Source organism: Paramormyrops kingsleyae, chromosome 2, assembly GCF_048594095.1.
Source record: "Paramormyrops kingsleyae isolate MSU_618 chromosome 2, PKINGS_0.4, whole genome shotgun sequence".
In the NCBI taxonomy this organism is placed as follows: domain Eukaryota; kingdom Metazoa; phylum Chordata; class Actinopteri; order Osteoglossiformes; family Mormyridae; genus Paramormyrops; species Paramormyrops kingsleyae.
Window position 1 is genome coordinate 12,724,546 of NC_132798.1, and position 15,561 is coordinate 12,740,106.

The 15,561-nt window shown below is 40.7% G+C and overlaps 1 protein-coding gene and 1 long non-coding RNA gene across 7 annotated transcripts in view; one reads left to right on the forward strand and one right to left on the reverse strand.

Moving 5' to 3' along the window:
• The window catches only part of LOC111851774 (transmembrane protein 132D-like), a 176,596-nt gene that overhangs the window by 150,972 nt on the left and 10,063 nt on the right, over positions 1-15,561 (forward strand). For all 6 annotated transcript variants that reach the window (XM_023826995.2, XM_023826996.2, XM_023826997.2 and 3 more), the window contains one exon: positions 14,634-14,842. In XM_023826995.2, the coding sequence (XP_023682763.1) occupies positions 14,634-14,842 (209 nt within the window). The remainder of the gene's footprint in view (positions 1-14,633; positions 14,843-15,561) is intronic.
• LOC140581928 (uncharacterized) lies at positions 1,561-8,874 on the reverse strand. Its single transcript, XR_011984975.1, has 6 exons — positions 8,772-8,874; positions 7,882-7,942; positions 3,965-4,995; positions 3,594-3,749; positions 3,410-3,502; positions 1,561-2,392 (listed from the first exon to the last, which is right to left on the reverse strand). It is a non-coding gene; the product is annotated as an uncharacterized lncRNA (long non-coding RNA).

Consider the following 15,561-nt stretch of genomic DNA (forward strand, 5'->3'; position numbering starts at 1 on the left):
CCATGGGATTATGACTGTGAATATGAACAGAGTTGGGTAATTTAGGTCGAGAGAGTAAAAGTCCTGACCGGGATTTTGTTGCAACCAACCAGTTGAGTACTCTGTGACTGTGACTCTTTATGCTCAACTGGTTGGCTGAAACAAAATCCCGGTCAGGACTTTTACTATCTAGATCTGAATTACCCAACTCTGTATAAGAGTATGTAGGTCAGGGGTACCCAACTCCAGTCCTGGAGGGCCAGAGCCCAGCACATTTTTGGGTTTCCCCTCATTTAACACACCTGTTTCATCTCCTTGTGCTAATTACCACACAGCTCTTGAGCTGAATCATTTATGGTGGAACAGGGAAAGAACTAAGCTACACAGGGCTCTGGCCCCCCAGGACTGGAGTTGGGCACCCCGGCTGTAGGTAGCATTGTAATACGAGTTAATATTTGATTTCCATTTACTGTTGGTTTTATTTACGGTCAAGAGGTTCAGTGAGGACTTCAAAGGAGTAGCAGTATTTGCAGGAAAGGAAGTATGAGGAGTTTAGCCAAGCACCCTCCGCTACTTTTTCAGCCAAAAATGTGAACACCAATGAGGCTGGAAACCTTTTCTCTGATTTTATCTTCCATTCTTATTCTCCTGCTTCCATTATTTCAGTATGTCATTTTTATAATGCTGAAGATCTGATAAAAATGGTGTGTATCATGGTCAGGGGTGTATTTGGTGATCAGTGCTGACACAGCACATAACACGTGGCATTTAACCCATATGTGACATTGCAGAGAACAGCTAATTCAGCACCCAGGGAGCAGTACCTTGCTCAGGGTACCTCAGTGGTGCCTTGTTGGTTAGGGATTTGAACCAGCAATCTTTCAACTATAAGTGCACTTCCCTAACCATTAAGCCACCACTGCCCACAGTATAGCATACTTGATGGTATACTACCATTTAGTACGTATAGTCGACATGTTGAATGTAGACTAAATGGGCAGGAATCTGAGTGACCTTGACAAGGGCCAAATCATTATGGCCTGAAAACTGCACTGAAAAAAGTGTTTCATTGGATCAAAGTAAAAATTTTGCGTCAACTTGTTACATGTAATTACTTTGCTTTTTATCAACTTAAAATTTTTACTTTGATAAGAATGAACTATCCATTACTTAGCCAAAGCAAAAAGTATATTTGAATCAAATAAAGTTTTTAAGTTTAATGAAATCTCAAATTATACTTTGTCATAATGTTCTCTTTGTATTAATCTAATTATTTTACTTTACATATATCCAAATATCCAACCAAATACAATTTAAAATATTAATGTAATATTAAGGAATTTATTTACTTTCATAAAGTGTAATTTTATGATATAAGATGAATGACTTCAAGCATCAAACTTGACAATTTATTTTGTCATAATACAAAATTTTTTACAATGTGTACAGTATCCTCAAATACACATTAACAATGTAAACATCGTAAACTTGACAATTTTTGTCAAAACATTTCCACAATGTGTATTGTTCTAAAAACATACTGTATAACAGTTTTTAAAATCCATATACATACACACTGGATACAATGTAAATTCACCATAAGAATCAGTTATGGTTTTGAAGAGAAACATGTAATCTTTCCATGAACAGTCACTTAGAACTGACTACACAATCAAATTAAAATTCTTCAAAACAAGTTTGGCACCAAAAACTGCTTTAAAATGGGCAGTGTACAACCAAGCACTTTTAAAACATACCAAATTAGCCAATGGTAGGAGAAAAATAAATAAAAATTCTCTCCTTCATGAAAAAGTATACCCAAAAATGAAACTTCTCATAATTGTCATAAAATGTCTGTTAACCAAATTTAATTAAAGTTGAATACTTAAATAGTTTAAGGATAAGTAAACAACGTAAGAATGTTCATTTTTGGGTAAACTATTTAACCCTATAAAACTATAAAACACATCTTAGCCAAGATAAAACAAACCAGGTTTAGTAAACAGTAGTTAACTTTGAAGATGTAGGACTTGTATAGAACCTTTTATACTAAGAAATTTACCATCAGCAGAACATTGTAGCTGGGTCAAAGAAAACAAACTTACTCCTGCAGCTTTGAAGAGAGGTTCTGCACCCTTCGGCTCATCTGCTTACTCTCTATATCCATGATTATTTTTTGAAAAGCCTCAAATGTATATTTGAGTCCTTCAGGATATTTTAAGTTCAGTGCATAAATGAGTCCAAACATCATGGCACAGGCACATGCAACAGAGGGCAACTCATTTAATACTTCCACACCATCAATGACAATGGAAATGTCTAGTGCACAACTAAGAGCATCACTTTCACGTATCACAAAAAATGCCATGGTGGTCTTTTCAAATTCTCTCTCCGCTTCCTCCCTTTGGTCCGCCTAAAAACATACAAGAACAGAGAGCAATTAAACTTTGTAAGGGGGAGGAGGAGAAAAAAAAAAACACCCCATCTGAAAATTACAAAATTTAGTTAGCCGTCCTATTCTGAAGGTCAATGTAGAGCCCAAACATCTGTGCCAACTTCCATTAAAATATTTTCATTTGTGTTCAGCATAATTTGTACGTTTTATTACAAGAGTAGTGTAAGTGCTAACAATTTTTGTTTTTGGGTGAAGACATACTTTTACACTCTTTGTCAACAATGGTCAACACATGGGAGCATTTAATTGTGCAAGTGTTTAAAAGCATTTTCATAGCCAATCACAGATATTTTTGTTGAGTGCAGTTCAAAATGCATGTTTGGGTGAACCAACCCCCTTTAACGGAGTAGTTCACATTAAAAATTTACACGCCCTCTTGTAATTTCAAACCTGTATGAATTACTGTCCTTTTGAACAATGTTGGTAACAGAACAGCATAGCACCCTTTCACTATTATTGTATAGACACAAAACCAATGCAAGTGAATAGGGGGCTCAACATTTTTCAAAATATATTCTTTCGTGTTCTGTGGAAGAAAGTCACACAGGCTTATTTTTTACACTCCCATGGTAAAAAATGTTATATTCAGGATTAGTCATTTACATTTTAATATTTTGCAATAAAATAAATGCTTATTACTTTAAAGCAATAGGTCATTACCAAATCAAAATTTCCCCACATTTCACTCACCCTCAAAGCTTGAGAAGACCTTTTTTTTTATACCACAGAGCATTGTAGAGCAGTTCTTTGCTCGATGGATGCACTATTTGAAGCTTTAAAAAGTCAACAATTCACTTCCATTCTACTGCTTGGAAGTAAAACATTAAGTAGGATTATAACTTTGCCTGTATTGTTCAAGAATATAACTGAATTCAGTTAGGATGACTTGAGGGAAATTCGATTTGGTAGTGAAATATAACTTTAAAGACAAACATGGTTGGACAAAATTTCAGTAGTTTGCTTTGCCTACATTACCTGGTATTCTTTGATCAGACAGCTTGCATCTTCACCAAGATACATGATCAGGCACTTCAGCAGGCACTCTCTTCTGATGTCTATGTCCAGATTCTACAAAATGTTCAAGATGTATTGCTTTTAATGGACCAAAACACTACCAAATTGATTGCAACAAGCAATTTTGTTTGCATCCAACAAATACCTGATCCATAACTTGAATAGTGTCCTTAGTTTTTTCACGGAGGACTCCACCTTTGCTCCTAATAACCTGGAGAAGCTGAGAGCTTTGTCTGTCCAAAGAAGCCATAAATCTCGGTAGTAAAGGTAAGGTCGTGATGCGCAAAAATTCTGCATTAATCTGTCAGGAAGAGAAAAAGAAAATAGACTTCTAAAAAAAATTATTTCACTTTGAGAACTAGTTGTAAAAATACATATACACACAAAGCATTAAACAAAAAAAGGTATAATTCGGGTATCCAGGACATTTTCAAAAACACTCCCATGGTAAAAAATGTTATATTCAGGATTAGTCATTTACATTTTAATATTTTGCAATAAAATAAATGCTTTTACCTCCTCTTGTTGAAACAGAGCTGGCCATCTTTCTTGCAGTTCTTGAACACTAGGTTGGTTTTCCACAATCTCTTGTCTGCGTATGGCAAACGTCTTTGTCATTTTTTCTCTGATTGTCAATGCATTGTTTCTTTTCTTCACTTCCTTTAAAAGTGCCAGGCGCTCAATTTCAAGGTTTGCTGATGTCTCTCCAGCAGGAAGGGATGGGATATGATTGGCCTCACCACGTTTAGGTCGTTTAACATTTTTTGCTGGAAAAACCTGGCCTGTAGCTTTGGTTTTCAGAGAATTTACCAAATACTCAGGGCATCCAAGACCTTTCAAATGTGTTCGTAGGTTTCCCATCTTCATTTTGAACCTCTGTGTCCACCCATAGCACCCATTGAAGGATCCTTTTTCTGCTAAGCAAGGGTGTTTCTTGATAAGTGCCTCTGAAACTTCAGAGAAGTTTGCACTGCTGGGATAAGATTTATACTTGTATATCTCATCACAAACCTTCTCCAGAATATCAGACTTCATCTTTGGAGTGACAGACAGCCTTGTTCCGTTAGCCTTAAAAAGAGCATTTCCTCTCTCTAATTGGAGTTCAGTGTCATAAGAAAAGCATGGAATATTAAATTCTTTTGGCCACTGTTGATTTCTTGTAGAAACTGTTTCCGAGCCAGGGGGTGAAAGGATTATTGTATCATCAGTGTCTCCAGAGCCAATAGAGGACAGAGCATTATCATTAGACTGGGTCCCATCATTTGTTTGAGCAGTGAATGAGTCTTCATCTGACAACGGGATAATCTTTAGAGTGCCAAGACTCTGAAGCTCTCCAGTGTTTGTCAAATTTACAAATACATCCCCAAAATCTTTGTCCTGATACTGTAGTCTGAATCTACCATTTAATCCAAAAGCTTCCCTCACTTTTTCAATGAGCTCATCCACTGATTCGGGAATTCCATCTGGAAGAAGCAACTTTCTTGAATCATCTTGACTCACAATCACCAAAAGCTTGGCAGATCTTCTTCCTGACATGCCAACAGATTCTGAAAAAAGAAAATATTAGATACAGAACAAATAATAGATAATTGCTTGACATTTACATATTCTCTACATCTTGTGCATTTTTCTTAGAATTTATAAACAATTCTAACCTCAAACATGAATATATCTCTTCAAAGTCACCATGCGTTTCCCTCCAATTGTGTACTGAACTAGTGGATATGGGTCTGTAAGGTCATTGTGCTCTAAAAGTTCAATTTTCTTGTCAGAAGACTGGACCAAGACATAGGCTCTATAATGTTCAGTATACCATGCATCAAGTCTTTTGGCAATGAACAGTGGTTTGTTTTGCAACACAATGATTTGCACAATTTCGCCAAACTCTGGAAGTCCTGAACATTCTCCATCAGCAATGACCATACTTTCTCTGTAGGTGAAGCCTTTAAATGTTACTTCCTTGGCCAAGCACACAACATCTAGGTTTGGGTGTTTCTGTTGTACAGTCCGTGATATGTCTTTATTCAGAACATCAATGGGAAGATTAGAAACATGTGATACTTCCAATCTTGTTGCAAGAGAGCTGCACTGATACAGATGATATGCCATATGAAACTGATGTCTTTGTGACAATGATAGGAGCACATTCTTGAAGCAGTTGGTGTGACGCACAACTCTTTTAAAGAAGCTATGCTTGGCCTCGAATCGCATTGTCCATAGAGCAACCAGAGGACCAAATTTCTCAATTAGCTCAGGATAATGCTCCAAGTAGTGGTGTTTGGGCAAAAGTTTAGTCTGAGGAAAAACCTCTTGGAATCTGATTCTATGTTCAGATATCTTGAAGGCCAGATATGCTATAGATGCTTTGGTGTGTGAAGGAGCGACAACAAGATCTACAATATCTTTCAAATCATTTAGAAGTTGCCATGCAGGTTCATTGGCAGGCACTCTGTCTCCAATCAAAAAAGGAAAAAACCTCAACAGGCTCCAATTTTCATGGGCATTACCCCCTACTGTTCTTCTTGCAGAAAATGTGAGAGGAACAGTGTGTGGACAATTTGTCTTGTCACTCCATTTGAATGGAAAGTTCTGAATGGCTTTATTCAGGTGTTCCAAGGTGAAATAATTTTTAGATGAAAAGACCGTCAAGGACAAAGCTATCTCAAAAGGGACAATACCCTCAAAGAGATCATGCACAACATCAGCTGGGAATCCTGTGCAAACATTGAAATGTGATAATTTTTCGGAAAACACACAACCCCTTTTCACGCCAAAGTGGTGAGGCAAGTCATTGTCTTTCATAAACTGAAGATGAGCAGAATGTAGTTCTTCAGTTCTGATGCAGAATGTGTCAGATCCAACTTCTTGAGTCTGGTATTCTTCATTCTCTGCTGTACAAAATCTGCAGACATATTTTCCAGAGAAATTTTCCACAAATCCGGCAATACTGTGAGCACCAAGATTGTCAGCAACAATGCATTGAACTGTGCCCTTCACAGTCTTTCCCAGTTTTTCAAGGAAAAGTCCATGTCTCTCCAACGTGACAAGGTCATCAATCAATGGTTCCAGCACTTTGTCATACCCAAAATGCTTAACATCAATGCTTTTAATTAAAGCAGCTAAATTTATAGCAGACAGGGATGACTGACATCCTTCATGTAAATTGCCCAATATCCAATACACTCCAAAAACTTTGTGTTTTTTCTTGGATGTGCCAAGGGGGTTGCATATCTCGAATTCATCAACATACAAAATTAAAGAGATAGCAGGTTCAGAAAGCAGTTCAATCCTTTTAAAGTTGAGTGAATCAAAAAAACATGTATATTTAGATTCATCTCCTTTATACACTGATTTTAAATGATGTGTATTATCAAGTATTGGCTGGCAACTCAGAAGTTGCTGCAAGGACTGTAGAATTGGAACGTACTGAAATGTCCTTCCATCACTCTGATCAAGCACATACTCTACAGGCTTTACTACTGAAAAATGGGCTTTGTAGTATGCCTTCCGTTTCCATGTAGTGGAAAGTGGACCTTGCTCTCTGATTGCTGTTTGAACTGGATGTGACTGGCAAAGAAAAGTGGCTAACTCATCTACAACAACTTTATCAACCTGCAAATTATGTTCCTGCAGTACCTGGTGAATAGTTTGATTAACAACTGGAACAGAAACTGTACTAATTAAATACTGAAACTCCTGCAAAAGGTCATCAATGGCCACACCAGGTACAAGAAAAACGTGCTCCAACTTTAATAGGACTGAGGCTAATTTGTGCTCTATAGCTTTTGACAAGTCTTCAGTACTTTCTGTTATTACACCAGAGGATGTCGGTTCATCAAGTGAGACATCTTCATCTGATTCAATTTCATCTTCTGCAGAATAAATAGGGACTGGTCTTTCACTGACAACAATGCCAGGCTTGAAGTCCTCTTCAGAGAATGATTTGTGTTTTCTTGCCTTGTGCGTCCTAAATGATCCATAAATATTGGTTTTGTAAGAGCACCCACTAAAAACACAATTGACTGTTTCATTATTTTTCAGGTGCTGTCCAATGTGATGGAAATAGTCTTTAAACGATGATGTGTGTTTGTATTCACAAAGCAAGCATTTATAAGTTGTCAATGCATCTTCTTGAGGGGGATGCTGAGGATGCCTCCTTGACACATGGCTCTTCAGAGAACTCCAAGTATTAAATGAACAAGGACAGTCTGAATAAACACAAGGATAAGGATGATGACGTCCAAAATTCCTATGATCAAGCTTAAAATGCTTGAGAAGCTCAGAACGCTTGGCTTTGGAGACACCACAATTTTTGCATTTCCACATTTTGTTGCTTGCCAACAAGAATGGTGAGGTAGAGCATAGGAGAGAAGAAAGCATTCATTACAAAACTGACCCTCCAAAGCAATAATTAAAAGGTGCAAATTACTTACATTTTTCATGTGACTGGATAATTCAAAACCTGTCCTAATTGTTGTTCAGCAGTATCCCATCCTACAAAAGACAAAGATAAATAACAAACTGGCTCACATAGAAGTAAACAGACGACTTCTTTATTTACACTAAATTTTTATAAATTTCTATTTTTTCTATATTTTGCTATATTGTGAATGTCCTTAATTGTACAGTATATTTTTTATTTTTATCCTAGTTAAATTTATTTTCTATCATATTTTTTTATTCATATTTATTTCTTATCTATAAGCTTTTATTTTTTAAGGTCATGAGCGGTCGTTTAAGCATTTCACTGCATATCGAGACAACATTTGAATTTGGGTATGCTGGTCGACGCGACGTTAAAATATGTGGTGTTTAGGCACATGTGTTAGCGTTATCTTTACATGAAAGTGGAATGTGTTAATCATTAACCATAAATGAGAGACCATACATGTAAACAGACCGAATACCTTGCGAACGCAAGCTTCATAATAAATCAATAAAAATATTCATAATAATTAAGCTTTATAACAATGTTAAGTCCATACAAAGCGTGCGTGTACTGTATACATGCTGGCGCCGTAAAGACATGCACGCTGATGGCGCCCTAAAGTCTCGTTCTCCAGCACAGCCGAAACAGTCTTTATCATACGTTTCAGTATCAATCCATCCCACCTCAAGCAGTTTACTTGTATTATTCTTATTTTATTTCCACTCGGTTTAACATCGTGATGAGGGAATCTTGTAAAGCTTCTAGCCGAGTTAGCGCCGTCAAACTAGTAATACCTGTATGTAACCGTATGTAAACAGTACAACATAATATTTTATGAAATCACACATGTATAATGTTAATAATACGCCCAAACGTATGTTTAAAATTACTTACCAACTTTCTTGATTCCCATTTCACCACGCCGAGTTCTTCCATGCAGTGTATCAAGATGGCGGAAAGGTGAACGTTGGCACGCACGACCACGGATGACGTTTTAAGTCACGTGACAATGGGAACCAAAATGTTTAATTTAATTTAAAGAAATTAATTTACTTTATACAAACAAGACTTACTTTTAATTTAAAATCAACCAAACCTTTTACATAACACTGATGACTAAAACGAAACTTAAATGTTTTGAGTTAGATCAAGTATAACAACTTCTTCAGATTAATGATATGCCTTGTGCACTTTTTTCAGTGTGGGTGAGAGCATCTCTGAAAGGGCCGTGTTTGTGGGGTGTTCATGGTTAGCCGTGGTCAGTACCTACTGAGAGTGGTCTGAGGAGGGAAAACCAACAATCACCGACAGGGTGTTGAGCAGCCAAAACTTATCGGTGCGGGATGTGAATAAAGGCTATTCCCACCCGGTTTGAACCAACACAAAGGCTACTGTGGCACAAATGGCAGATAATTTTGATGAGGAGCACATGATCTTGGGATTAATGTGTTACGACACAGAGCATCGAGCCATGTTGCCTGTGGGGCTACATAGCTGCAAGCCAGTCAGAAAGTTTTGATTCCTTGGTATACACATTTATATACTCAACCACTACACTGCCTTGTTTGGCTATTCAATGCCTCATTGAGTTATTGAACTAATTAAGTTAATTAAGTGTGTGCTGGTGGTGAAATGTAAATGCATGGAATGGCTGAGGTGCTGCTGAGAAGAGGTTTTGGAATCAAATCAGTGGTTATATAGCCAACCATCTAAATATCAGTAACTGTTTGGAGAACTGAAGAAATTCTTGATTTTTTTAATAGTTAATGCTAATTTGCATTTGTCCTAATCTTAGTGATTTTTTCTGAGCAAATATACACTTACTACCCTGATAAACATTTTCTTAGACTACCAAAGGTTTTTGCACAATACTGTGTGTGTGTGTGTGTGTGTGTATGTATCCATCCATCCATCCATTTTCTGTAACCACTTATCCTATTCAGTGTTGCAGGGGGTCCGGAGGCTATGGGTGCAAGGCAGGGAGCAACCCAGGATGGGGTGTCAACCCATCAAAAGGGCCATTCACACACACACCATTTATATATATATATATATATACACACACACACACAGTGGGCGCTTTTCCACCACACCAGGTACCGTACTTTCGGTACTTCCATAAAGTACCAAAAGTATGGTACTTCTTTTGTGTCGATTTTCCACTGCTGTAAAAACTGGTCCCGGCGCCAAAAGACATCATCAGTGATCGCCCCTGACATCATCACAAAGCGCGACGTGGTATTTCTTTCGCTGAATTCAAACATGTTATTATTATGATCCTTCACTTAAGTTTTTTGATTTTCAAGCGGCATTGTTCGGTGTTTCGCGTGTGCCCCAATTCTTCCAAGCGGCTTGCTATTACGGCAAATACTTTTTTATTCCGAGTCGTGTCATCCAAATCCCGCTGGATCTGTTCATCCGACCATATGGCGATTAAAGCCTGTGTTTCCTCGTTTGCCCATCCTTCCGTTTTACTTATTTTATGTTTTTGTTTCTACTGCTTTTTATTTCGTTTCTCGCTGTGTGTATTTTGTGTTTCTGCGGCAGGCTATTTGCATAACCAATCGACAGCAAATACGTTTGTAAGTCCCACCCCAAAGTACCGAAGTACCAAAGAAGCACCCCAGCTGGTTTGCCACTTTTGGTACTGGAACTTTTGGTACTGATACTTGACTGGACGTCAGTGGAAAAGCGAAAGTACCGAAAGTACCGTACTTTGTGCAGTGGAAAAGCGCCCAGTGTGCGAAATACTCGTCAATATTCGGGGGGGTCCTCATCTCCCTATTGCTGCACAATACCGATCTTGAGACCCCCTTAAAATTTTGCTTTTGAGGCTTTCAGGGGGTCTCGGGTTAATGGGGGGTGTCGGACCCTCCTGTACTTCACACACTGTATATATATATATACACTCACACACACACACACGTGAGGTGCAGTTAATATAGCCTACACTGACTGGTGATCTTTGCAAAGTGAGTATTGGACCAAGAGCCTCCCCCCCCCCCCCCCCCCCAAGTGAAGGAACAGTAGAGTCAGGCTGCAGCTTGCTTAATTGCTTCTGTCAAGCCAGCTCCTCGCTTACCAGGCGGGCGGACCCACCTTCATGCTGCATAATCCTGTCTCTCATATCTGCGCTTGATTGTATCTGTCTGGCGTATCATTAATTTCCTGGACAGACTCCAAAGACAAGCCTTAATGTCCCCAGTAAGTATTCTCCTGTTAGCTGCCTGAAGCATCTGATTAATGCGTGCCGGAATTCTCTGTGACGTTTATGATGCCTTGAGGAATGGATGTGACAAAGACTTTATAACTCACGCAGGAGCAATTTTTTTCCAGGGGCCACGTGTTTCCTTATGAAAGCAGGATCGCCCGGTCAGGCAGAGAGCGCAGAAAACAGACACGAGGAAGTGCATTAAAACATCAATGGTGGCATAAGATCGACGTTAAAGTGTAGCCAGGAAACGTCCACAGCTAGCTTTGCCTGGCGCAGAGGGAAAGGCAGCCTCTGTGTACAATATCATCGATGGCTGCACAGCCTGGCTGCAATGCACAGCTTTTTAACAAGAGGTTTTTTTATAATCTGGCACAGGGCAGTCAAACCTACAGAGAGCCTTGGAAATGACTAGCAAGGGGCTGTACACCATGGATGGACTTTTCATGAATTGAATTGAGACTGTATCGTAAATTCCATGGCCCTGGATTAGGAATTGAAATTGGAATTGCTCCCTGCTCTAAGGAAACAAAACTGGAATTGAATTGGCACAGGAAACAGAATTGAAATCAATTATATTGCAAGAAATCCCGCTTGTAATTTCTGTAGGGGTATTTTTTAAATTCCATTTCCGGATTTTAAACTGGAATTGATGAGTTCATGAATGGCCCCATCACAGGTGTACAAGGTGCTAATTTCCCAGGCAGTGCCAGCTTGTCTCCACTGACCCCAAGGACACTCAGTTAAAACCACATGATTTAAGTAACTCCGACACTGGACTGTCAGACACCTTCTATTTCCAGGGAGATGTATGGAAAACAGACTGTAGGACATTTTGATAGGACCCTGATGATCTGGAATCATAGGCTCCCGTTGTGACATCGCTAAATGACTGTCATGTGACATTCAGAGGAATAACAGGAATTAGGTTCAGACCTTCTTCTTTAAGTTTGATGTAACTTTCCAAGGATGCTTGGAACATGCTGCTGTGGGATAAAAGCTGTACAATAGTACTTATCTTCAGAGGAAAGCATTAAAGACACGAATGGATGGCAGTTCTGGATGAACGGGTTTCTGTGTTAGTGGGTGTTAAGGTCACACGGCACGTCAGAAACTGAACACTGCTGAACCGTGAAACTTTTCTAGGGACCAAGACGGGGATCAATGCGAGTGGTTTCAGAAGCGCACCTCTGCCAGCAGCAGCATTTATCTGCTGGAGGCTCGGTGCGGCAGCCCTCGTGGCGAGAATATCAAAGTGCGCTAAACGCCTCTGATAGCGCTTCACCGAAGCCCTCATGGTGGGAGGACCCCCACAATACGGCCCATTGCCTTTGGGCATCCGCCGGACGCTAAGCCGCACTTGCCGGAGCCTTCCCTGCTGCAAGGACGGCGCGGAGGGCCCATAATGACCCTCGACAAAGGCCCGCCACTCTGGGAGAGGCTACTCGCTCGCTTCGCATGAAAGAAAAATATTCAGACAGAAAACAGTGAAGGACAATGGGAAGGCAGAAGCTTACAGCCATCAATGAGACTTTTTTGTGGGAAAAAAAAAGAGTGAGAATTCAAAAACACTTCAGAGGGACCACTGTGACTGTTCCTGGAGGGGAAGTGGAGACTTACAAAGGATTCTTCAGGCACAGGGGCTGTGGGTGCAGATCAATGGCTATTTATTGCTTTTTTCATACCTCGCAATGAAACGTGCTTGAAGAAGGATCAGATCAAAATTTTGTTTTTTTGAAATAACAGACTGCAGACATATGGACTCTCGCAACTGGGTGTTAATAAAAGGCTTAAACATCTCTACCCTCCTCATACAACAGCTTTCAACATCGGCCACAACCCCTTTACACATACGCGAATGGGCCTATGTGTACAGATGATGAGTTTTGAAGCTCGTCTCAAACATGCCGTGTGCTGTTATTTGCTGGCCGCTGTCTCATAGCCTTTCATGGTCTCCATTAGCACCATCTCACCAGAGACTTCAGAAACAGTCTGCCAGAGACGTCAGAAGTGGGCCGAATCAGCACCGAGACAGAGCCGTCCGATTGCCGGTGCCTTCAGACAACTATGGCGCAGAGCAAAAGCATCTCTGTGAAACGACGCCGGCGAACCAGATGGTTTCCGGGCTGGAACCTCCATGCGTGTTCTTCGGCCCACAAACTTCTCCTCCTCTCACGGCAAGCCGAGTCCAAACTCCTGCCGATGGAATGACCCCGATTCGGATCTTCTGAAGCTCTTCCCCCTCGAGCCTCATCTCTTTGGCTTTTTGTAGCTCCGGATAAACATCTGCAGGCTGCAGTTGTGGGGGGGGGGGCAAGCTCTTCATGTCCCTTCAGAATGAGAAACAACAAAGCTACACACTGCTGATCCGCGTGGATACGAGCCTCGGCCTACATTTGACAGCACTGACCAAAGCCGGATTATTGGTTTATGTGAGAGCCACACACACACTCAAATCGCTACTGGCGATGCAAACAACTGGCACCACAAGAGGCCTGTGGAGGATCGGGTCTACAGCATCTGACGCTGGTGGCCTGTTTGTCCCTCTCAGACACTCAGTCATTCATCCTTCAGGCTTGAAATCATAAGGAGATTCTAGACTTGGTTTTGCTAGTGAAGATGACTGTTGGCTTCTATTTCAATTCTGATAGCTGCACCCAGGATATATAGTCAAATGCAAGATGTTATGGACTTCAGAGTTAATTTGAATAGATAAAAAAAAGAAATAATAATAATAATAATACCAATGTGGTGTTTCTGTACTTTACAGATGTATTTTACTGCTGTCCTCTATGGGGTCTCAGCAAGCTGGTGTGCTTAGCTCATAAATATTCAATTCTGATCCTGTGTTGTTTTCAAGTCATTCCTAAACCTTAGTAGGAAAGTGCCCAGGATTGGAGGGGTCTGACTGGTCCGGTTATTTAAAACATATCAAAATCCCTTGTCATGTCAGGCCTCAGTTGCTTCAGCAATCTTCTTTGAGGGATGGTTCCCATTTCTGTGAGTGCCAACTTTCCCTCTGCATTACAGCAAACATGTGAACACCAAGCCAACGAGGGGGCTGGTACTGTATGTGGCTCAGCTCTGTCTGTTATTGGAAGGTCACTGCTTCAAATCGTGTCCTCAGCAGAAAAGTCACATGCCCAATGGGCCCGTAAGCGAGGCCCCAGAACCCACCAAAATGCTCCAGGGGCATCTGATAAATGACTGACCTTGTGCTCAGATCCCAAGCTTTGCTCTCAATTCAACTATGTGTGTGTATTTCTCAAAGGACAGCAAGATGGGATATGTGAAAAGAAGCATTCAAATGTTTCTGTACCTATGCAAATGGCAAATAAAGCCTCATTTTATTTATTTTTTTCCAGCTGCTGAGTTTGACCCAATGAAAACGATAACAATCCAACTAATTGATTGTTCCTGAAATGCTCACCCAGGTTACCCCAAATGGATCTCCTGGATATTCTTGCAGCTTTTCCAAACTCCTGAGTGTCACTGACAAATTGTCGTCACATATCACAGTCGCCCTCCGTTTGTCTTCCTCTCAGGTGTCAGACAGGTGCGACTACGTCTTCGTCAACGGGAAGGAGATGAAGGGAAAGGTGAAGATGGCGGTGAACTTCACCTACAGCCACTTGAGCGCCCAGCTGGAGATGACGGTGTGGATCCCCCGACTGCCCCTGCAGATCGAGGTGTCCGACGCCGAGCTCAGCCAGATCAAGGGCTGGAGAGTGCCCACCGTGACCACGGGGCAGAGGTTGGTTGCCAATTCTCTCCCTCCCAGTTGGAGACACTACATCAAAAAGAAGAATATGACACTTTATATTAGATTATCACTTCATAAAACTCTACTTACATGTCTTTAAACAAGCATATATCCACTATTATAAGGCAGCCAAAACCAGCTGAGGGGGTTGTTCTTTTGATCCACCAGTTTGATGTTTGTAGAATCTAGCCTATATCCAGTCCTTTGTCCCAGTGGGGTGAGCTCCTTTGCAGAGGACCACACAAATGAGGTGTAATGCAGGAGTATCCATCTATTATTGAAGTACTGTAGCCTGGTTACTCTGCATTGAATATGAGTAGCATTAACTTCAGGCTAAGCTAATAAGGCTGATTGGGCCTTTCTCCTATTCAGCACTGGTATGGAGTTTTAGCATCATCTAATCTCCGACAGGCTTTTAGCGCTGATCCGGTACACACAGTGCTGCTGCCATGGCACGGGGAGGCCTGTTTCCATGCAGATTTTATAGAAATGTAACAGAAAGTGACATTAGTGACGTTACCTGGGCCTGGGAAGCTGCGCTCTGCTCCTGGCGAGTTACATCACTCAATGGAGCTGTTTGGCGAGCGGGAGCGGATGGGGCGGCTGACAGCGCGCACATCACAGCGGCCTCGCTGCTGCGCTCCTCTAAGCTTTGCCTGTCTCTCTTTTTATTGCCACAGCCCGGGTTTCTCCTCCTGAAGAGTGCAGTC